The sequence below is a fragment of the Dendropsophus ebraccatus genome, chromosome 2 (genome assembly GCF_027789765.1).
Source record: "Dendropsophus ebraccatus isolate aDenEbr1 chromosome 2, aDenEbr1.pat, whole genome shotgun sequence".
NCBI classification, from domain to species: domain Eukaryota; kingdom Metazoa; phylum Chordata; class Amphibia; order Anura; family Hylidae; genus Dendropsophus; species Dendropsophus ebraccatus.
Window position 1 is genome coordinate 12945468 of NC_091455.1, and position 25208 is coordinate 12970675.

The 25208-nt window shown below is 45.9% G+C and overlaps 1 protein-coding gene across 3 annotated transcripts in view; it reads left to right on the forward strand.

The window, feature by feature from the left end:
• The window catches only part of COL22A1 (collagen type XXII alpha 1 chain), a 226443-nt gene extending 203142 nt beyond the window's left edge, over positions 1–23301 (forward strand). For all 3 annotated transcript variants that reach the window (XM_069957061.1, XM_069957062.1, XM_069957063.1), the window contains 11 exons: positions 247–300; positions 1116–1169; positions 4437–4490; positions 13208–13279; positions 13390–13425; positions 14255–14299; positions 14877–15056; positions 17762–17828; positions 19688–19870; positions 20297–20374; positions 20798–23301. In XM_069957061.1, the coding sequence (XP_069813162.1) occupies positions 247–300; positions 1116–1169; positions 4437–4490; positions 13208–13279; positions 13390–13425; positions 14255–14299; positions 14877–15056; positions 17762–17828; positions 19688–19870; positions 20297–20374; positions 20798–20985 (1011 nt within the window). In that variant the 3' untranslated portion in view covers positions 20986–23301. The remainder of the gene's footprint in view (positions 1–246; positions 301–1115; positions 1170–4436; positions 4491–13207; positions 13280–13389; positions 13426–14254; positions 14300–14876; positions 15057–17761; positions 17829–19687; positions 19871–20296; positions 20375–20797) is intronic.
• Positions 23302–25208: the final 1907 nt, after the last annotated feature.

The window sequence follows — 25208 nt, forward strand, 5'->3', positions numbered from 1 at the left end:
TTGGATTTAGTGAGTGGCCGGGGAATGGACCCCTCCCTAGCTGTATCTCCTGATCACAGTGGGTCTCAGCAGTGATACCCGCTACAATCAATAACTTCCAATGCCTGATGACGTGAACAGTTCTCTTTAATGACAGATGTGCTTTAAAACCTTAAGATGAAGTATGAGTCAGATTAAATACAAAAAATGGAAACATTTTTATTTTATTTTATTTTATTTATTATAATAGTTTTTTTTTTCTCTTAGGGAGAACCAGGGGTACCGGGACCCCCAGGGCGAGAAGGGGTATCTGGAAAAGATGTAAGTCCTGAAGCAGAAAGTGTGAATATGGGAACACAACGACACACATTTTACCAACTTAAATGAAAGCTTTTCAGAGATTCCCACTTGTACTAGGAAGCTGAAGCCTGTGCCGGCCGTGGCACTATGTCAGCTAAGGCTGGGTTCACACTGCGTTTTTGCAATCCGTTTTTGCAATCCGTTTTTTGAAAAAAACTGATGAAAAACGGATTGCGATAACGGATGCATTTGTGTGCATCCGTTTTGATCCGTTTTTCCATTGACTTCCATTATAAAAAAAACGGATCCTTTTTTTGACGGACACAAAAACGTTGCTGACACTATTTTTTTTGTCCGTTAAAAAAAACGGATCCGTTAAACGTATGCTAAAAACGCAGTGTGAACCCAGCCTAAGCAGCACTGGCGTAGACCACCATTCAGACAGTATACCAGGTACTAAAGATTTCCCCCCTCACCTGCGCATGGCTCATCCCAGTGCTGCTCAGGTGTCAAAGCCAAGGTCGGCACAGGCTTCAGTCTCCACCTAGGTAATGTGGGAATTGGTGGTGGTGTTGGGGTAAGTAAACTTTTAGGGTATACAGACCTCCATAAGCTGAATGTTATTTTGTTTTTATGTTTTTTTAATGGAAAATAATTGAATGTTGTTGGGAGAAGAATAAGGAATAAAAGGAACAATGCAGCAGCTATTATATAGCGGAGTCATCAGGGAACGCTCTATCGACGACATTCACAATGCTGTGTGGCACATCCTATGTATACAGTGTCCGGGGTTTCATGATTTACTGTTTCATCTTTTTTTATCTATTATTATTTAGGGAGATCCTGGACCCCCGGGACATCAGGGACCAAGAGGAATCCGAGGGCCACCGGTAGGTTTTCCATCATACCCAGCAATGGGCTTGCACTATAGTCTCTATGATGGTTGTAATAACTGCAATGAACTGGATTCTAATAGAAAATTGTCATAAAGTATGGTCTAATATATAAGTGACAGATATAGAAACACCATCCCCATCACACATCAACACTTCTACCATTCCTGTTATTCACTGTGCACATTAAAAGTAAAAGTAAGTGATCATCTCTTTATAATATCACTTGTAACTATATGTAACTATACAGTATATGGTTTTACATTGAGTGGCAGCAGAAAGGGCTGATATGGTTCCTTGGCTGCCATCAATATCTGTGTCCGGAACTGTAGGGCTGCTCAAGCTCTGTTACTGGCGCAGTTATATATTAATAGCACTGCTCCATACAAATACTGAGCCTCCCTCCTGTCTGTATAATACATGTTACCATTTAACTGATATTAGACTTGGGGAAGCTGTCTGTGTCACTAGTGCTGCAGTCATAGGGTAAAGCAGGGAAAAACTGTCAATCACTTCTCACTCTGATACAAGGTGTCACATCTGCAGCGCTAGTGACACAGACAGCTCCCCCAGTGTAATGTCTATTCTAAGTCCAACATGCATCGGCAGAATAGTGAGCGCAGCCCCGGAGTATAATACAAGATGTAACTCAGGATCAGTACAGGATCAGTAATGTAATGTATGTACACAGTGACCTCACCAGCAGAATAGTGAGTGCAGCTCTGGAGTATAATACAGGATGTAACTCAGGATCAGTAATGTAATGTATGTACACAGTGACCTCACCAGCAGAATAGTGAGTGCAGCTCTGGAGTATAATACAGGATGTAACTCAGGATCAGTACAGGATCAGTAATGTAATGTATGTACACAGTGACCTCACCAGCAGAATAGTGAGTGCAGCTCTGGAGTATAATACAGGATGTAACTCAGGATCAGTACAGGATCAGTAATGTAATGTATGTACACAGTGACCTCACCAGCAGAATAGTGAGTGCAGCTCTGGAGTATAATACAGGATGTAACTCAGGATCAGTAATGTAATGTATGTACACAGTGACCTCACCAGCAGAATAGTGAGTGCAGCTCTGGAGTATAATACAGGATGTAACTCAGGATCAGTACAGGATCAGTAATGTAATGTATGTACACAGTGACCCCACCAGCAGAATAGTGAGTGCAGCTCTAGAGTATAATACAGGATGTAACTCAGGATCAGTAATGTAATGTATGTACACAGTGACACAACCAGCAGAATAGTGAGTGCAGCTCTGGAGCATAATACAACATGTAACTCAGGATCAGTAATGTATGTACACAGTGACCCCACCAGCAGAATAGTGAGTGCAGCTCTAGAGTATAATACAGGATGTAACTCAGGATCAGTAATGTATGTACACAGTGACCCCACCAGCAGAATAGTGAGTGCAGCTCTAGAGTATAATACAGGATGTAACTCAGGATCAGTAATGTATGTACACAGGGACCCCACCAGCAGAATAGCGAGTGCAGCTCTAGAGTATAATACAAGATGTAACTCAGGATCAGTAATGTAATGTATGTACACAGTGACCCCACCAGCAGAATAGTGAGTGCAGCTCTGCAGTATAATACAGGATGTAACTCAGGATCAGCAATGTAATGTATGTACACAGTGACCCCACTAGCAGAACAGTGAGTGCAGCTCTGTAGTATAATACAGGATGTTACTCAGGATCAGTGCAGTAATGTAAGTATTGTATGAAATATATTAGCCAAGTGTGTAAGTGTTTTTTCCTGACAACCTTTGAAGGCTTATATTCTATATGGCCACTTTCCATCATTGTAGCCGTATAGAATGCTGGATAACATATACATAGACATCAGCATCAGCGGTCGCAGCTTCTTATTAATATTGGTCAGGAAGGTGCTACAGCCTCTTCTCTCTTCTGAGTAATCTGCAATGGACGTCATCATTCCCCAAACAAGGTCTAATTTGTTTCTGATGCATCATCTCCGTCTTGTCTCAGAAAGGTCTCCGCTGTAATTGCTGCTCTGAATCTATAGGTCATGTCGGCTGAGATTATTAAGACCTTTCAAAGGAAGCCTCAGGACAGCTCTATTATAAGCGGCATGTAAGGGAAGCAAATGGCTCCCACATAAAGAACGTCCTGATGAAATAATCTGCATAGTGTCTATTAAAAGGGGTACTCCAGCAATTTTTTTTTCTTTCAAATTAACTGGTTTCAGAAAGTTATAAATACTTGTAAATTACTTCTATTTAAAAATCTTCTGTCTTCCAGTGCATATCATCTGCTGTATGTCCTGCAGGAAGTGGTGTATTCTTTCCAGTCTGACACAGTGCTCTCTGCTGCCACCTCTGTCCATGTCAGGAACTGTCCAGAGCAGCAGCAAATCCCCATAGAAAACCTCCCCTGCTCTGGACAGTTCCTGACATGGACAGAGGTGGCAGCAGAGAGCACTGTGTCAGACTGGAGAGAATACACCACTTCCTGTAGGACACGCAGCAGCTGATAAGTACTGGAAGACAGGAGATTTTTAAATAGAAGTAATTTACAAATAATTATAACTTTCTGAAACCAGTTGATTTAAAAAAAAAAGATTTTCGCCTGAGTTTTCCCTGTAAAAAAGATCTCCAGGCTCCTCCCTCTTATCGAGGTTTCTCCCCTCAGTCTATTTAAAGCAGGCATGTGCAGCTTTTTGGTAATCCTTCTGTTCAGCATACTACCCAATAATTCATGGGAAACCCACACATCATAAAGAGGGGGAGATTTTATGGAAACATTAAAAGCAGTAATTAGAGATGAGCGAACTGGGTTCGGGTTCGAGACGATCCGAACCCGAACGTTTGGTATTTGATTAGCGGTGGCTGCTGAACTTGGATAAAGCTCTAAGGTTGTCTGGAAAACATGGATACAGCCAATGACTATATCCATGATTTCCACATAGCCTTAGGGCTTTATCCAACTTCAGCAGCCACCGCTAATCAAATGCTGAAAATTTGGGTTCGGATCGACTCAAGCATGTTCCAGGTTCGCTCATTTCTAGCAGTAATCTAATATGCTCCATAGACACTTAAGGGGGCTAACACTGCAGGGTTGCAAGGTAGAGAGGCGCTGTGATTTTATAATTTGTTTTTATTAATTTTACATGGAAGTAACATAAAGCACAAAACTAATCTAAAAATATTTTGTTAATTCAGTCTAATAATAGATCATCCTAATAGTATGTGATATCAAGTTATGTTTCCTTCTTTACTTCTAGGGGAAAAATGGATTGCCTGGACCCCCGGGGAGTCCTGGGGCACCTGGTTTAATGGTATGTATTGAACAAATGTGAAATTTTAACTACTATAATACTGCCCCCTATATACAAGAATATAACTACTATAATACTGCTCCTATATACAGGAATATAACTACTATAATACTGCTCCTATATACAGGGATATAACTACTATAATACTACCTCCTATATACAAGAATATAACTACTATAATACTGCCCCTATATACAAGAATATAACTACTATAATACTGCTCCCTATATCCAAGAATATAACTACTATAATACTGCCCCTATATACAAGAATATAACTACTATAATACTGCTCCTATATACAGGAATATAACTACTATAATACTGCTCCTATATACAGGAATATAACTACTATAATACTGCTCCTATATACAGGAATATAACTACTATAATACTGCTCCTATATACAGGGATATAACTACTATAATACTACCTCCTATATACAAGAATATAACTACTATAATACTGCTCCCTATATCCAAGAATATAACTACTATAATACGGTTCAGGGAAGAAACAGAGTGCTGCACCTCACACCTATGGCTGATACTAGTACCTCTCGGCTGAATAAAAACATCAGAATTCTGTATGTGAATTGATCAAGCCACACTGCCCCATGTACCGCGTGCCGGTATCTGATACACATGGGTCCCTACACTAAGTCCACACTGTGCCAGTCAGCGACCACCACCCCCGCAGGCGTGCACAGTCAGGGAAGGGAGGCCATGGAACGGCCCTGCAACCCCCATGCCACAGGACCAGACCCAAAAATGCCACACCAAAACCCAGCCAGCACCACCGGCGGAGGAAGCTGCCCCCAAACAGCACAAGTCTGGATAAGGTATTGTACTCACCATAGCTATCAAAAATAGAATGGGACAGACAGGAGGGATTAAAACCATGTGCACTCAGGTGTCTCCTGCTAATTGTGGTCATGTGGGTCTCACCAGGAGGAGTGCAAAACACGGAGAAAAGAGAGAAACAAAATGCGGTTCAGGGAAGAAAAGAGGATTTTTTTGTACTCACCGTAAAATCCCTTTCTTGTGGCTTCATTGGGGGACACAGCACCAGTGGGTATAGGCTACTGCCACTAGGAGGCGACACTAGACAGAAGAAGAAGTGACTCCGCCTGGCAGCCTATACCCCTCCTACAGACACCAGGCTAACTCAGTTTAGTCACAAGCAGTAGAAAGTAGTAACAAAAACAGGCAAAAAAAAACCAGGCTGGTCCCGGGAACGAAAACCCCAAGAACAGAACAAGCCCCGGGAGCACAACCTCAAACAGGGTGGGAGCTGTGTCCCCCAATGAAGCCACAAGAAAGGGATTTTACGGTGAGTACAAAAAAATCCTCTTTTCTTGTGCCTGTCATTGGGGGACACAGCACCAGTGGGACGTACAAAAGCAGTCCCAGAGGGTGGGGAAAGAAGATTACAATCCCCATGCGGCCTGCCTAACGCACGGCGGCCTGCAGAACCTTGCGGCCCAGACTGGCGTCAGAGGAAGCCAGGATATGGACCTGATAAAACTTTGAAAAAGTGTGAACTGAAGACCAGGTGGCGGCCTTGCAGACCTGGGACACTGAGGCCTGATGGCGAACCGCCCAAGAGGCCCCCACAGCTCGAGTAGAATGAGCGGTGACCCGAAAAGGAGGATCCCTGCCACGAACGCGGTAGGCCTCTGCGATGGCTGCCCTGATCCAACGCCCAATGGTGGTCTTGGAAGCCGCCAGCCCCTTGCGCGGACCCGACGGGACCACGAACAAGGAATCCGAGCGGCGGAAGGAAGCAGTGACTGACAAGTAGATCCGTATGGCCCGGACAAGGTCCAAACAATGCAGGGACCGTTCCCTAGGATGGGAGGGCGCAGGGCAAAAAGAGGGGAGAATGATGTCCTCATTAAGGTGGAATGCAGACACGACCTTCGGCAGGAAGGAAGGAAGAGGACGAAGCACCACCTTGTCCTTGTGAAGGACCAGATAAGGGGAGCGACAAGAGAGCGCTGCCAGTTCAGACACCCTACGGATGGAGGTAATCGCCACCAGGAAGGCGACTTTCCAAGAAAGGAAACAAAGAGACACCTCCTGAAGAGGCTCAAAGGGAGGACCTTGTAGAACCTCGAGGACTAAATTAAGGTCCCAGGGCTCTAAAGGCTGACGAAAAGGAGGGGCCAAATGGACCACCCCCTGAAGAAAGGTCTTCACCTGGGGGCGGAAAGCGAGAGCCCGCTGAAAAAGAACAGACAGGGCGGAAATCTGCGAACGCAAAGTGGAATGACTGAGGCCTTTATCCAGCCCGGACTGCAAAAAGGAAAGAATCTTGGGCGTGGAACACACCAAGGGGTGAAAATTATTCTGTTCGCACCAAGAAAAGAAGGCCTTCCACACGCGATGGTAGACCCGAGCTGACTGAGGCTTACGGGCCCTAAGCATGGTTTGGATGACTGGTTCCGAGAACCCACGAAACCTCAACACCGCGGCTTCAACAGCCACGCCGTCAAACTCAGCTGAGGTAAATTGGGGTGGAATATTGGCCCTTGTGAAAGGAGGTCGGCCCGCAGGGGAAGGCGCCAGGGGGCGTCGGCCAGGAGGTGCACTACGTCGGCGTACCAGGACCGGCGCGGCCAGTCTGGAGCGACAAGAATGGCGGGAACGCCGAGTGCCTTGATGCGCTTCAGGACTCGTGGGAGAATGGGCAGAGGAGGAAAGGCGTAAACCAGGGAGAACTGCTCCCATGGGGTCACCAAGGCGTCGACCGCGAACGCGCAAGGGTCCCGGGCCCGAGTCACATAGATGGGGAGTTTGTGGTTCAGCCTGGAGGCGAAGAGATCCACATCTGGGGATCCCCACCGCCGGCAGATTTGAAGAAACACCTCGGGATGTAGAGCCCATTCGCCCTGATCCAGTCTTTCGCGGCTGAGGTAGTCCGCCGCCCAATTGTCCACCCCGGGAATGTGGACTGCCGAGAGAGCTGGAACAACCCGCTCCGCCCAACGGAGAATGCGAGCGGCCTCGGTCATGACAGAGCGGCTCCTGGTGCCGCCTTGACGGTTCAGATAAGCAACGGCGGTGACGTTGTCGGTCTGAACACGGACCGGATAACCCCTCAGGCGATCGGTCCACTGAGACAGGGCGAGAAAGATGGCCCGGAGCTCCAGGATATTGATGTGAAGCCGAGCCTCTGTCGGCGACCAAGAGCCCTGAGCTGTGTGGCTCCCGAAGACAGCCCCCCACCCGGACAGGCTGGCATCCGTAGAGACGACCAGCCAATTGAGGGGGAGGAACGAGCGGCCGAGGAGGACCACCGGAGACGTCAACCACCAAAGACGCTCCCTGCGAACAGCAGGGGACAGGAGGATCTTCTTGTGGAGAGACAGAGGGGACCTGTCCCACTGCGACAGAATTGCTTGCTGCAGAGGGCGCGAATGAAACTGAGCAAAGGGGATCGCCTCGAAAGAGGAGACCATCTTGCCCAGGACTCGCATGCAAAGGCGAATCGAACAGGGGGCGCCCGAGCGGAGCAGAGAGACTGCCGAGCGCAGGGAGGCAACTTTGTTTGGAGGAAGGAGGACGCGGGCCATCTCGGTGTTGAATAGCATCCCGAGAAACTCCATAGAGCGGGAGGGAAGTAGGGAAGATTTTTGATAATTGATCACCCAACCGAAATTGGTCAAGAGATCGAGTGTGATCTGGAGGCTGGACAAAGTGTCCTGCTTGGAGCGGCCCTTTACCAAAAGGTCGTCCAGGTATGGCAGGACAGCCACCCCCTTTGACCGAAGCAGAGCCATCAAAGGTGCAAGGATCTTGGTAAAGACCCGAGGCGCCGTGGCGAGCCCGAAGGGCAGGGCAACGAACTGGAAATGTCCAGAACCGACGGCGAAACGTAGGAAACGTTGATGACTGGCTGCGATGGGAACATGCAGATAGGCGTCGCGGATGTCTATAGAAGCAAGAAATTCGTCCTGCTCTAGAGACGCGACCACCGACCGCAAGGATTCCATGCGGAACCGCCGAAGGCGAACAAACCTGTTCAGCCGTTTCAAATCCAGGATAGGACGGACCGAGCCGTCCTTTTTGGGGACTGTGAACAGATTGGAATAGAATCCCTGGAAGTGCTCGGAGGGAGGAACTGGGACCACAACTCCTTGAGCTAGGAGATTCTGAACCGCCCGAAAAAGCTCGGAAAGCCGTGCCGAAGAGCGCGGGAGATTTGATGGAAAAAAGCGAGGAGGTGGAATGCACACAAACTCGATTTTGTACCCTGAGGACACCACCTCCCGAGCCCACACATCGGACACATGGGCGAGCCAAATCTCCTTGAAGGAGAGCAGACGACCCCCTACTTGAGGGAGAGACCCGAGTGGTGAAGGACCCTCAGGAAGAAGACTTGGGTGCAGGACCCTTAGAAGGGCGAGAACGGGGCTGCCAGGTGGGGCGGGGTTTGAAGGAGGGCTTCCTAGAAGGAGCTGGAGGCGTATCCTTAGCCGGGCGACGACGTGCCGGAGGCTCAAAAGAGCGGAAACGGCTGGAACGCCTGGGAGGCTGAGGGCGCCGGGATCGGTTTTGAGGAAGCAAGGAGCTCTTCCCCCCCGTAGCGTCCGAGATTATTTTATCCAGCCGCTCCCCAAAAAGTCTGTTTCCTGCAAAGGGAAGAGAAGTCAGAGCCTTCTTGGAGGCGGCGTCAGCTGACCAGCATTTTAACCAGACAGAGCGTCGGATGGCTACAGAGTTTGCCAGGGCCCGCGCAGACAAACGAGCAGCTTCCTGAGAAGCGTCGCACAAGTATTTGGACGCATGTAGAATTTGTGAGGCCAGAGACAGGAGATCCTCACGCGGGGTGTCCAGGGAGAGGTCATGGACTAACTGCCTGGCCCAAGAGGAACAAGCCTTGCTGACCCAGGATGCAGCAAAGGTAGGACGTAGGGCCGAACCAGCTGCAACAAAGACAGACTTCGAAAAAGCGTCGATTTTCTTGTCCACCGGGTCAGTGAGTGAAGCACCATCTGCCAGAGGCAGAGTAGTTGACTTGGAGAGTCGAGAAACTGGAGGATCCACAGATGGGGGCACTGTCCATGTAGTGACCAGGTCAGGGGAGAAGGGAAACAAAGCCTCGGCACGCTTAGAGGATGGAATCCGCAGGTCAGGGTGATTCCACTCCTTGGCTAGGAGGTCCTCAAAATCCTTATGGCTGGGAAAAACCAATGGCTGTCGCTTCTGGCGACGGAAGGAAACCTCACTCTTGGAGGTCGAAGAGGACTCCTCCTCAATATGTAAGGTGTCTCGCACTGCACGGATCAAGGCTTGCACTGCAGAGGCCAGCTGATCCTCCCTGTCAGACTCTGAAGCAGAGTCAGAGGGGTCCCCCGAGGTGGCGGAGAGGGGTCGCTGGGAAGCGGAACCGCCTGCAGTGGATCTGGGAGGAGAAAGGTCTGAGGAACACCTAGAGGGCGACCGTGAGACAGAGAGTCTAGGTCTCTTATGAGACCGTCCTCTGGAAGGGGAGTCAGGAGATACCCTGGAGGGTCCTGCTGCTGGAGGGGCCTGGGAGGGCAACCGCTCAATGGCATGGATCATGACCTGCGACAGCTTAGAGAGGTCACCGATCGCCTGGGACAGGGATCTAGCCCACTCAGGAGAAGCTACATCAGGACCTGGAGGGGGGGCCTCCTGGGAAGTGGCACCAGGGTTAAGGCATAGCAGGCAGAGGGAACCAGGCTGACCACAGGGGAATTTCTTATTGCAACGAGCACACGCAAAGTGTGTCGCCACAGCCGCGGGAGCGATCTGCCTAGGGGGGTCATCCCGGGGACCAGACATGGTAGCTAGGGCTGTTAGCCTGGGGAGTGGAGGAGGGGAATATCACCCACTGGGTGAGCCTACCAGACCCTGGAGTTGCTGCCGCACTGGATGCTGGAGCTGCTGTCGCACTGGATGCTGGAGCTGCTGCTGCACTGGATGCTGGAGCTGCACTGGAACGACTGCACTGGAAGCTGTAGCTGGTGCACGCTGGAATAGCTGCACTGGTTGCTAGACTGCTGCTGTGCACAGGGAGCTGAGGCTGCTGTACTGGCAGAGATAACAGCAGGAGGCCACGAGCTGAAGCTGCTGCCGGCAAGAGGAGGAAGGGAGGGGGCAAGGAGGAAAAAAGGTGGGGGCTACAGAGTAGCCAATAGGAGAAAGGGCTGTGGCGGGAGGAGCCGAAAAACGGGCGGGCGCCCCGCCCCCAGTGACGTCACTAGTGTGCGCCGACGCGGCCTAGCTCCGGCAGAAGCCGGGGCCTAAATTTGTGGGGCAGGCCGGCGGCAGTGAGACGGCGGCGCGGAGCGCCAGAAAACGCGACCGGAGCGGAGGCAAACAGGGAGAGAGGAGCCCAGCAATCCCCCAGCTGTCCCTTATGAAGCCGCTGCGAGCTGCAGTGGCTCCTGGATGAAGGAGGTGGGCATCAGCCCAGGCTAGGAGGGAGATGAGAAGGGGGATCAGGAGACAACCTGTCCAGTAGGACAGGGGATAGGGGAGGGAGGGCTGCGCTGCAGGGAAGTGTGCACTGTGGCAATGGGGACTAGGGAGAGCAGGCAAGAGGCTACTGGTTGCCCTAGCCAGGATGACCCCCCCCCAAGGACAGGACTACTCACCTGTCCGGCGTCTTCGGGTGCTCGCAGGGTCACCCCCTCGGTAACCTCGCACCTGGGTGGGGTACCGGCATCCTGCCGCAGGGAGCTGGCAATGGGGGACGGGTGACCGGCGCATGGAAAGTGAAAACTTCCAGTGCACCCTCAGGGGGAGGCTACGTCTGGTGTGGCAGCCCACGCCGACGGTCCCCCTGATAACCTAGAAAGAAAGGAAAAAGAAATAAAACTAAAATAATAAAGAGGTGCGTGGCACCTGTGTCTACCTCATACGGACACTAGACTAAAACTGAGTTAGCCTGGTGTCTGTAGGAGGGGTATAGGCTGCCAGGCGGAGTCACTTCTTCTTCTGTCTAGTGTCGCCTCCTAGTGGCAGTAGCCTATACCCACTGGTGCTGTGTCCCCCAATGACAGGCACAAGAAAAAGAGCGCTGCATCTCACACCTATGGCTGATACTAGTGCCCCTAGGCTAAATAAAAACATCAGAATTCTGTATGTGAATTGATCAAGCCACAAAGCCTACTACTATAATACTGCTCCTATATACAAGAATATAACTACTATAATACTGCTCCTATATACAGGAATATAACTACTATAATGGTATACGTATGGTGAGAGTTCCGGCCGGCACTAACTACAAGGTACACCCAATGTGGGAAACCCGGGACTGGAGTATATAGCACACAAACTGTATCCAAACCGTGGAGCGGCGGTGCAGAGACAAAAAAGGCAGGATAAATGAACAAGGATCAAGAAACAGAGTCTCGCACTCACCGGACTGAAGATGCAAGTGGTTTATTTCCGATACATCAGAGTAGGCTAGGCGGGGAGAGGGGAGATGGTGAAGCAGGTGTGTTCAGCAGGAGCAACAAAATGTTTCACGCCTACAGAGGCGCTTCGTCGGGCTAGGAACCAGCCCGACGAAGCGCCTCTGTAGGCGTGAAACATTTTGTTGCTCCTGCTGAACACACCTGCTTCACCATCTCCCCTCTCCCCGCCTAGCCTACTCTGATGTATCGGAAATAAACCACTTGCATCTTCAGTCCGGTGAGTGCGAGACTCTGTTTCTTGATCCTTGTTCATAACTACTATAATACTGCTCCTATATACAAGAATATAACTACTATAATACTGCTCCTATATACAGGAATATAACTACTATAATACTGCTCCTATATACAAGAATATAACTACTATAATACTGCTCCTATATACAAGAATATAACTACTATAATACTGCTCCTAAATACAAGAATATAACTATTATAATACTGCTCCTATATACAAGAATATAACTACTATAATACTGCTCCTATATACAAGAATATAACTACTATAATACTGCTCCTATATACAAGAATATAACTACTATAATACTGCTCCTATATACAGGGATATAACTACTATAATACTGCTCCTATATACAAGAATATAACTACTATAATACTGCTCCTATATACAGGAATATAACTACTATATCACTGCACCTATATACAGGAATATAACAACTATAATACTGATCCTATATACAGGAATAGAACTACTATAATACTGCCCCTATATACAGGAATATAACTACTATAGTACTGCCCCTATATACAGGACTATAACTACTATAATACTGCCCCTATATACAGGAATATAACTACTATAATACTGCCCCCTATATACAGGAATATAACTACTATAATACTGCTTCTATATACAGGAATATAACTACTATAATACTGCTCCTATATACAGGAATATAACTACTATAATACTGCTCCTATATACAGGAATATATCTACTATAATACTGCTCCCTATATACAGGAATATAACTACTATAATACTGCTCCCTATATACAGGAATATAACTACTATAATACTGCTCCTATATACAAGAATATAACTACTATAATACTGCTCCCTATATACAGGAATATAACTACTATAATACTGCTCCCTATATACAGGAATATAACTACTATAATACTGCTCCTATATACAAGAATATAACTACTATATCACTGCACCTCCTCCATTTTATTCCACATTATACTTTTATCCTCCCCTTATTTTACCTTGTCCTTCTCCTCTGTACAATATAGGGGGCTAAAGGAGTCAAAGGAGACACAGGAGCTTCAGGAATCCCAGGATTTCAAGGACCCAAAGGACCACAAGTATATAGATTATTTCTTTTGCGTTTTGGGGCTAACAGTCTATTATCTCTTTCTCTGCTGTATAAATTTGCCTTTAAGAGTGTTTTCTTACCTTGCGTTTCATCTCTTAGGGAATACCTGGTGAGAGCGGCTCCCCTGGGAAGGAGGTAAGACTTCTTTCCCTTAGTTTTACATGGACCTGTCTTCTTTCCTGACTTGGGTATTTCCCCCGTATAACAACAGTCCTGGATCTCTGCTGTGTGATGTTCCTCTGTTATTCTTCCTGGAAATGTATGAATCCAATGCCTCATCAGTCATACTTTTCTCTTTGTAGTCTACCACTTTCCAATTTGGTCCCAAGATCCTCCCAAATGTCCTGAGTTGTGTTGAGCGGGTGGCCGAACTTGATAAACTTATCCAAAACCAAACGCTCGGCATTTGACTCCCGACGGCTGGAGAAGTTGGGGAGTCCTGGAAAACATAGATACAGCCATAGGCCATGTTCACACAGTGTGAAACACCGACCGTTCTGTGACTTGGCTGGGTCACCGGTGCAAACAATTGACGTTTCATTGTGTGAACTGACATGTCTGTGCGGCCGCCAATCAATGAATAGTGACCGCAGAAAACTGACATATATATATATGTTTATAAATCACGGCCGTTGTTGCAAATTGCAACAACTGCCATGATTAATGCACAACATCTGTTATGTGAACATGGACATAAACTGTTTACGTGTTTTCCCGGCAGCCCTACGGCAGTATCCAACTTCTTCAGCCGCGGGTAGTCGAATGCCGAGCTTTCGGTTTTGGATAAGTTCATCAAGTTCGTCAGTCCGTTTTACACTAGTCCTGAGTACATTTATCAGTTCACTAACAGTCTGCTTCTGGTTAGCATCCTCAAGTTTAACACTTTATATAGAGTTTCCCAATTCCACTGTACTTGTCTTCCTTCGTTAAATTTTGCTAAATTATTTTAAATTTTTGCCTTCAGGGATCTCCTGGAAAACCAGGAGAACAAGGACCTAAAGGAGACAGAGTAAGTCATTTCCTGCACTGTTCCAGCTTACTGCCACTATTGCCTCTTTTGGCTCTGGGCCCAGGTATCTTCAGGTCACTTGTGGAAGGGTGTCAGACCAGTAAAGCTAATGGGAGTTGGCAATGAAGGGATGGTGGGAGGTATAGTGACCATGATCTGATCGGGTTTATAAGAAAGCAGGTGCCGTTTATGGAATACACCGACCAGTCCATACGACGTTGTATGTCATATCTATATGTATGTATCCATATGTACTTCTCTCTAGTAACAAGCAAGTATTGAATAATTTTCTGAGCTTTTCTAGATTCCCATTATGTCCTGCATAATGGATATGCTTATAAGTAGCTGAAGAGTATTGTGAGACTCTTGAAGCTCTCGAGACGCGAGATGATCTACGTAAATAGGTCATAGAAGTCCCAAGGGATATCTAAGCTTCTTAGAACTCTTAGCTGTGTAGCTTCTGCACGGAATTATCTGCTTTAATAAGACAGTTTTCCCAAGGAACTCAACACCCTTACCAGTATGGATCAGCATACCATATGGCATCGTCACTTATACAGGATGTATTCACTTTCAGGGTGATCCAGGTAACAAAGGTGACAAAGGCATGCAAGGAGAAAAAGGTCAAGCCGGACAGCCTGGACCCCCAGGCCATAAAGGACACACTGGATTGATGGGCCCTGCAGGACCACCAGGAGAACGAGGAATATCAGGACATCCAGGGCCACCTGGATCTCCAGGATTGACTGGCCCAAGGGTAATTCTCTATTATTTTTAATGTCCAGTGATCCACCATTATCTTATGTTTCTAAATATTTACTTCATAGACTTCTGGAAAACAGTTCATGCAAGGCATAAAAATCACTTATCACTATTTAATACATTGAATACCACTTTTCAAAGAAGTTCTACAGCCTATACCTGGTTAACTTTTACGTTAAAGTGGGACCTCTTAGAGAGACTTGAAACCCAACTTGGGTTATCAGCCAAACCAGAAACACCCATGTGTAGACAAAACCTAGATCAGCCTAACCAGAGATATCCATCTATAGGCAAAACCTAGATCATTCTAACCAGAGATACCCATCTATAGGCAGAGCCATGGCCAGTCAAATAAAGACACATCTGTAGAAAAAGCTTGGACCAGCCAAACTATAAACAACCATCTACAGAAACATCTACAGACCACTTGAAGTAGACAAACCCATGTGTTGTCTTGACCAGGCAAAGCAGAGTCACCTATCTGTAGACATAGCCTTGACCAGGCAAAGCAGAGTCACCTATCTGTAGACAAAGCCTTGACAAGACAAACTATAGATACCTATCTCTGGACAAAGCCTTGCATACTAAAAGTAGAGACACCCATCTGGGGACAGAGCCTTGACAAGCAAAACCATACACAAACATCTACAGACAAAGCATTGACTCACCAAACCAGTGACATTTTTCTTTAGTTAAAGCCTTGACCATCCAATCTAAACACTCCCATTTGTAGACAAAGCCTTGGCCAGCCTAATAAGAGACACCCATCTGTAGACAGACTCTTGACCTACCAAACCAAAGATACCAATTAATAGGCAGAGCCATGACCATTCAAATAAAGACACTCATCTGTAGAAGGATGTTGGACCAGCTAAACCATAGACACTCATCTAAGGACAAAGCCTTGACCACCAAACTTAGAGACACCCATCTGTAGGCAGGACCTTCACGAGGAGTACCATAGACCCACATCTGTAGATATAGCCTTGACCATCCAATCTAAACACTCCCATTTGTAGACATAGCCTTGTCCAGCCTATTCAGAGACACCCATTGTAGACACACAGTTGACCTTCCAAACCAAGGATATCAATCTATAGGCAGAGCCATGACCAGTCAAATAAAGACACTCCTCTGTTGGACCAGCTAAACCATAAACACTAGAGATGAGCGAACCTGGAGCATGCTCGAGTCCATCCGAACCCGAACTTTCAGCATTTGATTAGCTGGGGCTGCTGAAGTTGGATAAAGCCCTAAGCGCCCTATTCCTCCGGACAATTATCGCTTGCATAATCATTAACGATTAAACGATCTCAAACGACTGCTATTGCGAAAGACCTGGAAACGTTCACTCATTTCCATGGAACGATAATCATTAATAATGTCTTATTCAATGCGAACGATTTGCGAACGTTTTGCGAACGAGCAACGATAAAAATAGGTCCAGGTCTTATAAAGCGATCAACGATTTCTTGTTCGGTCGTTAATCGTTAACTGCATTTCAACCGAACGATTATCGTTTAGATTCGAACGATTTAACAATAATCTGAACGATAATCGTCCGGTGGAATAGGGCCCTAAGGCTATGTGGAAATCATGGATATAGTCATTGGCTGTATCCATGTTTTCCAGACAACCTTAGAGCTTTATCCAACTTCAGCAGCCCCAGCTAATCAAATGCCGATCGTTCAGGTTCGGATGGACTTGAACCCGAACCCGATTCGCTCATCTTTAATAAACACGCATCTTTGGACAAAGACTTGACCACCAAAATTCGAGACACCCATCTATAGTCAGGACCTTAACAAAGCATACCATCTGTAGACGTAGCCTTGACCATCCAATCTAAGTACTCCCATTTGTAGTCATAGCTTTGACCAGCCTATTCAGAGACACTCATCTGTAGTCGAAACCCTGATCAGCCAAACCAGAGACCACCCATCTGTTTTCAAAGCCTTGACCAGACAAACCAGAAGCAATCTCGAGGCTGATGGGTTTCATTGCTCATCCAGAATGTCACTGCTCTTTAAGGATGGAGTTGGTGAGACAATACCTTCCTATAGAGGGGAGGTATGTTGTGTTGTTTTTCCAGGAAGCCCTGTCTGCACATTGAGCTGGATCTCAGCAGTGAATCGACACGCTCTGCACATTTATTAGAGAAAAAGCTGGTTGTAAATAGTAAATAGTTAAGCCATCGCCTCTGGCTATGTGATATACGGTAGCCGATTAATGCACATGATATATTATGATACAGTATTCACAGATACATGTTATCCCATTATATTAGATTAATATATGCTGCTGAATAATTTTACATCTGCTTCGTCTACACCCATTGCATGCCTGAGCTAATATCCATCAAATACAGCTCCTCTGGGGAGGGGAATCCAGCACAGCTCCTCCAATCCTGGAGCCTAGGGGGTGTGGCTAACCAGGGCTGGTCCCATAGAAAGCAATAGGCTGTTTCTATTGTACACACCCCCTAGGATTTATATCACCAGGCTACACCCACATAGCGACAAACTTCCAATGTTTCTAAGCCACAGAACCAGGTAATTGCGGCATATGTGATTATATTATGCATGATTGCTAAATCTTTCATCTTTTTGTTTTAATTTGTTCTAATATTAAATTAGTCTCGCGGCTCAGATCTCTCCTTGTGACTGTGGTACAAACAACGTGTTCTCTGATTCCTCTCAGGGGGACACGCCGTCAACTGATACCTTAAGGAGATTAATTCAGGAAGAGTTAGGAAAGCAACTTGAAGGTAAGAAAAACACGGCTCAGCCTTTTGCTGCGAATGATAATGTTGGTGGCTTTTTCCACTGGAACCATCTAAATATTTAGAGATCAGTGCAACTGGAGAGTGCTCGAGTATGATAGCTCGGCATTTGATTATCAGTGGCTGAAGAAGTTTGAGCTCTAGAGAGTCCTGGAAAACATAAACACAGCCTATGGTATATGGCATGCTCGAGTTGTGCTCATCTCTATAAATATTGCATAAAAAATTGTATGTACATACTTAGCAGAGAGGTCGAACACATCACCGCTACTGGAGTGGGGCTATATAGGGGAGGAACATAACATTTTAGTCCTTCCTTTTGCCCTTCTGCCTTTTTTGGGGTTGAGGTTACTGACTGTCTTAGTTTTGTAGTCAGAATTAGGGATGATCCGAACCGAGCTCGGTTCGGGTTCGTACGAACCTGAACTCTCGGTAATGATTCCCGCTGTCTGCCCCCTCCGTGCAGTGGACAGATCCAGCGGGAGGACCGCCTGGAAAACTGGGATACAGCCATAGCCATAGGCTGTATCCCAGTTTTCCAGGCGGTCCTCCCGCTGTTTCCACCCGCTCCACGGAGCGGACAGACAGCGGGAATCTGATGCCGAGCGTTCGGATTCGTACGAACCCGAACCTCGGAGGGTTCGAACCATCCCTAGTCAGAATGTTCACAAAATCCACACTATGTTGCCTCTCTTAGGGACATGCCATCCATGTCACTCAGCCTGACAACTATTACTAATAATAGGGTTTACCCAACATGCACAAAGATAGATGTTTCAAGTCTGATCGGTGTGGGTGCAACCATTGGGACTTCTAATATCCTGAGAACAAGGGTCCTTCCTAGTGTTGATCGAGCATTGGGGTGCTTGATCGAGCTCAATGCTCAACCAAGCACCTCGTAGTGCTTGGGTAAAGATGGCCAAACACTGATGGCCAAATGATCGTTTGGCCGTCATTTATATCTCTGGCCCGCCGCAGTAACCTATTGCATTTTTCGATTCAAATTCTTGTATATTTGGTCCCTTGAAGAGAAGTTAAAATGAAATATACAAAAATTAGGACAGAAAAATGCAATAGGTTTTTGCAAGACACATTAGAGCTTCGGCGATATGCTGGCAATTGCCGGAAAATCACCAGAGTTATAATATCTCTTGCAGAGACCTGTTTAATTTTTTGTTAATTTTAATTTTTATTTTGTTTACACATCCTTTCAAGGGCCTTCAAAAATTAGAATGAAAAAATGCAGTAGGTTACTTCAAAGTGAAGGAGGTACGCTCCACTCTGCCGGGCAGGGGGCACCAGGTTAAATGCTCTAAAATGCACTTGAGCATTTTAGTGCTGTCCCTTCCCTCCATGTGCTTTGGTCGAGCATGCTTAACGTCCTTCTCTCCGCCAACATCATCTGTCGCTGGAGAATCAGGAGGCCCCTATATATTTTTACTATACAATGTATGTGGGCCTTTAGGTTATAGAAGTTGCTCCGATCTTTTAGCATTGCATAGTGTTCCTGTATTTAATGTATTTGGCCAGTGTATGGGGTAAAGTAGTAGTCACCTCCAGGCGCAGTGTCACATAAGAAGATACCTGTAGTATAGGTGGCACATGGAAGGAGGTGGTGGCTTTTGCACTGGGACCCAGGAGCCTCATACGACGCCTCTGACTGCATTTATTACTGAAGCTTCAGCTTATAACAATAAAGAACATCTCACTGTCTTGCACGAACAGCATTCTGACAATGTAAATCACCAGGCCCAGTCAGCTATATCGAGCTCATGTGACATCTGATCAGTTGTTATGGATCCTAGAAGCGTTGGCACGTAACATTGTTTTTTTTTCACTTTCAGCCAAATTATCCTACCTCATGTCTCAGATGCAACCAGCTCACGTTAAATCCTCCCAGGGCAGACCAGGACCTCCAGGAACCCCTGGAAAAGACGGAAATGATGGAAGACCAGGCGCATCAGGAGAACCAGGAGTACCTGGACTGATGGGACCCGAGGGGCCAGCAGGACCAATGGGTCCAAAAGGTTAGAGGGATAAATGTATCTTATTAGAGATGAGTGCAACTCGAATATGCAGATTCTAATTGTTCGGCATTTGATTACCGGTGGCTGAGGAGGTTGGACGCAGCTCTAGGATGTCCAGGAAAACATGGATACAACCTATGGCCTATGGCTGTATCCATGTTTTGAACCCAACTTCTTCACCACTGAAAATCAAATGCAGAACGTTCAGGTTTGGATGAATCCAAGCAGGCTTGAGATCTGCTCATCTCTAGTAATTACTAGTGGTCCTAGGAATAGGACACCTGTCGTTGTTAAGGCTGAGAGTCGTTTCCTACAATAAATCTGCAAGTTTGTAAGAAAGAGAAGAAATTTTTTTTTTTTGTAATGTCCATTAAATGAGATCTGGATAAGGACTTATGTTTATGTATCAAATTGTGTATCCTGCAGGTGAAAGAGGAGCTAAAGGTGAAAGAGGAGAATATGGAGTTGGTCAAAGAGGTGAAATCGGCCCTCCAGGAATTCCAGGTACTTGACTGAATCTGGACAGATTTTATTGAGTTATTTTCTTTCTTTTTTGTCCAAATCTTAAACATTATCTGTCCGCGACTGATCGGCATAACGAGTTGGGAGAAGTCAGCTCTGACCGGTCGAGGTGTTCATGTCCCTAAGACAATTTTTCTCCACCCCTTCCCCCCTTTATTAAAGGTATCATTGCTGCTCTCAGTCTTCAGACCCCACCACTTCAGCTGCAGCACTGTGACTCTTTCATTCTCGTTGATTATCAGTAGTCCTAAAAGTTTGAAAGTCACTGATAAAAATGGATCATCTAGACAAAAGATAATCTGTCTTAGTTTTGGAATTTGTCCAACCTAGCTATTAGTCAACTTTTAGATCTTTAGTGCCTCTTAACTTTGTAAAGTAAAATCTTAAATGTCTCTCTCACCTTAGGTGTTCCCGGAGAACCTGGATATGCCAAAGATGGAATCCCAGGAATCCCAGGTGCTCAGGGTGAACCAGGTCTACCAGGACCTTCTGGCCCTCAAGGACCTCCTGGAGCAAATGGACAATGTGACCCGTCACAATGTGCTTACTTTGCCAGTTTAGGATCTAGGCCTGGTAGTGTCAAAGGACGTTAAGGACATCCGAGAAGGTCCAAAAGGACTCACTGAAACTTGAATTTATTGCTGGTTTAAACAACCTTCCGAAATGAAGGGTAGTACTAATGCTCCATCCACACCAAGGGGATTCCGGCAGAGGGAAAGAATAAATCCAGTTTCAATTTTTTTGCTAATTTTTGATGGATGAAACCAATAATTACTGCCGGTCGGTCAAGGCTTTTTTTGTGTTCTTACATTATGTGTGTCACTTGTGTATTTTTGTTTTTAAGAAGGAGTTGTACTTTGAAAGTACAAAATATTCTTTGGTGACTTTTCAAATGAGACATAGTCCAAAGGAATCAAAAACAACTCACCTGCTCCTGGTAATAGAAGAAGCCTAAGGCCAACGTTCCCCTAAAGTACAAAGGCACACCCCAGGAGGAAAGATTTCAATTCTGTTTCCCATCTGTGCAACCCAATGCCTACACTGCATCTAAAGCGTATGATGGTCCTTTGTAGACCTTCATGGCCAATGCTGCATCTTGCATTAGCTCAGGTTGCCTCGCAACCACTGGTCTCTCTCTCTCTCTCTCTCTCTGAGTTACTACTAGTTCTATACATGGTGGTTTCAAGTGTTCAGAGACCAAAGTTACAAAGACTGAAATGGGCAACAATAGGAAGGACTGTGCTATGTTCTACATGTGTGATGGAATGAAAGCAGCTCTGGGAAGACAGCGGGGGGAGCAAAATGCGCCATTTATATTTCCAGTACAAGAGTCATGGCTAAAAGAAGTCCAAGAAATTCACTTTTTTGAGTGCATAGAATTGAGAAACTCTGGTTTAAGTTGGTTTGAGTTTATATTCTAAAATTCTTGGTGTCCGAAGTGCCAAAATTGGTAATATGTTTGGAACAGATCTGGGCAACATCAACAAGTCCTGGCCAAGGGTTTTGCCCTTCAGGTCTCTGAAGAGTCACATACTGTACTTCACCAAAAGCTCCAATTTACAGGATTAGCCAAACCCATAATAAAGTTGGTTTCCTAAAAATAAATTTCTGGGATCCCCAACTGCATATGGGAGGAGCATATTTCCTCGATTAGCGACGTGTGGTCTGCAACCTTAGAGTGCATCGTGTGGCTGTGGCCGTGCTCGCTTCCTGTCACTTGCGCGTTATCTGCTTTTTTTTATGGGCTGCTTATAGAAGGAGCAGTTCTAGCCATTATCTGTCATTGGTAGCCCACATTTAACAATCCATTTGGTTAAAGCTATAGCTTGGACATCCATTCATTCATTGAGGTTTCTGGCCCCAAAGCTAACACAAGGTCCGGTGCTATTTATAATACTGGTGTCTCTAGATCCCAAGTGCAACTGGTACCTCTGCACCCCCTATAGCTACTCCATCCATCTGAATTGTTTGAGTTTGTGAATCTACCTTGTGCCCCAAGAAATGTGTTATAAATGGTTTTAGCCATTAAATGGCCCTTCAAGACCACTATGGAAGTCATAAATGCCAAGATGGTTATAATTTCTTCAAACCACTACAAACCACTACAAAATCCTAATCTATGGATTAAGAAAAAAATTGGCAAGTGATCCCTCTCGGTGCTTCTGATTGGCTGAGAAGGCTTGATCAGCGGTGGCACCTTCTAAAGTACTTGCATATATTAGGTTGAAGACTTTGGTTAATGATTCCAATTTTTGATGTAACCCATTCAACACAATATCACAGTACGTTATCGGAACCCATAAAAGACATTGTCTACATAACCATTACTGGATGTCAACACAACATAGCATAGACATCTTGTGTCACCATCTTACACCGTACATCTCGGGATATGTTGCGAATGGACACATCCGTGGACATTAGTGGGGGGCAAATCCACCCGTCAGCTCTCTCTTATTAAAGGTCCATCCAATCAACAAGTGCCTTTAAGCTGTGATCTCATCTCATAGTATCACAACGATCACAGCATAGCTCAGTGATCGACATGTTGAACTGAACACCAGGTCCCCTCTTGTTCTAGAAGATACCTTGTCTCTTTGGAAATTTTTTGTTGTAGCTTTTAAAAAAATTGTATTGTGATGATAAGTTATTTGTTCATGAATGGAGATGTTATTGAATTCACAAAAAGTTGCAATAGATGGATTGACCTCCTATGAATTTGGTGCTAGTTTTCCACTCTGTAGCTTTAAGATATTTTTAGGTTGATTTGCCGACCATCAAACCTTCCTTTGCGGTAAGCGAGGGCTTATACCTATCATATAAATTATGTGACTGTTTCTGAAAAGCGACTTTTATGTATTTAAGAAAAATATATATATTGTATTGACATAAATACTTTTTCTGTTAAATTCTGGATTTTTTTTGGTTATTGCTCTGAATTATTATTATTATTTTTTTTTAAATACCTGCTTAGTTTTGTTAGGTAAACCATTCAGAGTGGTGACAAGCTACCCCGGCTGCATAACTATTTCTCATTCTCTGGCCCTCATGGGTTGGGCCAGAGCTGGGCTGTTTGCCAGTAGCACTTAGACAGGGACTTTCCTGACCTTACTTCTCTAGCCAGCGCCAGCACAGAACATACTCATCTCTTCTATATCATGGCATAGTGTTAAAGAACTTGAAGCTGATGATTTACACAATACAGCACAAGATGACATGGGGGAGAACAGGTTACTTATGCACTGGGTTTGCAGATTGCCTTGTGAACAGAAATGAAAGAAAGAGCAGCAGAACAGCAAGAAAAAGGTCACACTTAGCAACAAACTGCTACTGCTGTTGCTGCTAAAGGTAGAGGGGAGATTAAATTGCAGAGTGTGGATATAGAGCAGTAGGTACACCTGCATTTACACAAGGGACAACTGCCCAGAGATTTATAGGTGGTCAGAGGTGAAGGTAAGCCTTGAGTTACCTTTAAGGGACAGTGTGGATCATCAGCAGATAGACTGGCTGGGCTTACAGGTACACAGCTCAGGCGTAATTTCTCTCCTGCACAGAGCACATGCTAACCCCTGCCCCACTTCTTGCAATATGTCCTGCTCTGTCTGTTACTAGAGACAGATTGCACCTGACAACAGGCAGTGAACAACAGATTACAGAGAATTGGGGCACCTAGTGGTTAAGACTTTAGAAGTAGAGACAAGCGAGCACACGCTACTGAGTATAGTATTCACTCAAGTATCAAGCTTCTCCTTGTGCATAATGTATTTCCACAGCCTTAAACTATATCAGTGGCGAGAACCTCTGCTAAGGTTGGGTATTCATGGATACGGAGGCGCAATCAGATGATAATGCATTATGGTCTGACTGTGTCTCTGTATCCATGGAGACCTGACCTTCGGGATTAGCAGAGGTTCTCAACGCTGATCCAGAAAGTACACTTTATGGCCATGTTCCCACTGCGTGAGACACCGGCCGTTCTGTGACACAGAACGGCCTGTGTCAAAGAAGATCATCCTGGCCAGTACTGCAGTACCGTCTGGATGATCTTCACTTCTGCTGAATTGGGATGCGGGCCCGCATACCAACTCGCCGCTGCACACAATGGAGAGTGTGGAAAGAGCCGCACACTCCATTGTGTGCACTGTCAGGTTCTCTGACATGTCAGTTTTTTGCGGCACCGCTAGGGATCCCGGCCGGAATGTATAATATGTGTGTACACTCCAGCCGGGATTCCATAGATGGCAGCACTATGTAAGTTCCGTAGTAATCACGACCGTTGTTGCAAATCAGAAACAATGGCCATGATTATTACGAAACTTACATAGTGTCAATATAGCCTAAGGCCTGTGGAAATGCATATGGGTATACTCACCCTCTGGTCTTAAATCTGTCTTCACTATCACCACGGGACTGCAGAAGACTTGGCTCAGCCAATCAGCAGCTGCTGCGTTAACCCTTCTCACCCACAGATTGGCTGAGCATTGGTGGTGGAGACAGACAGAAGACCGGAGTGGTAAGTATATTCCCCCCTCCCCTCCAGACCAGCAGATCGCAGTCTGGCACTCAAGCCTTTGAGCATTATAAGTAAGGAGACGTGTGGGGTTAATGAAGTGTTTTACAAATACATTTGGAAAAACATTGACTCTCAAATGGATGAAAATTTTTTTTTTTCTAAATGACCTTTTAAAGGATACAATATATAGGAGTAAGAGAGTATACTAGTCTAGGCAGGACTTGGCGTTTTACAGTCAGGAGGAGCTTGATAAAGGTTTCAGTCCCACACTGAAACTCGTTGCTCATTTTTAAGCCTAGTGTG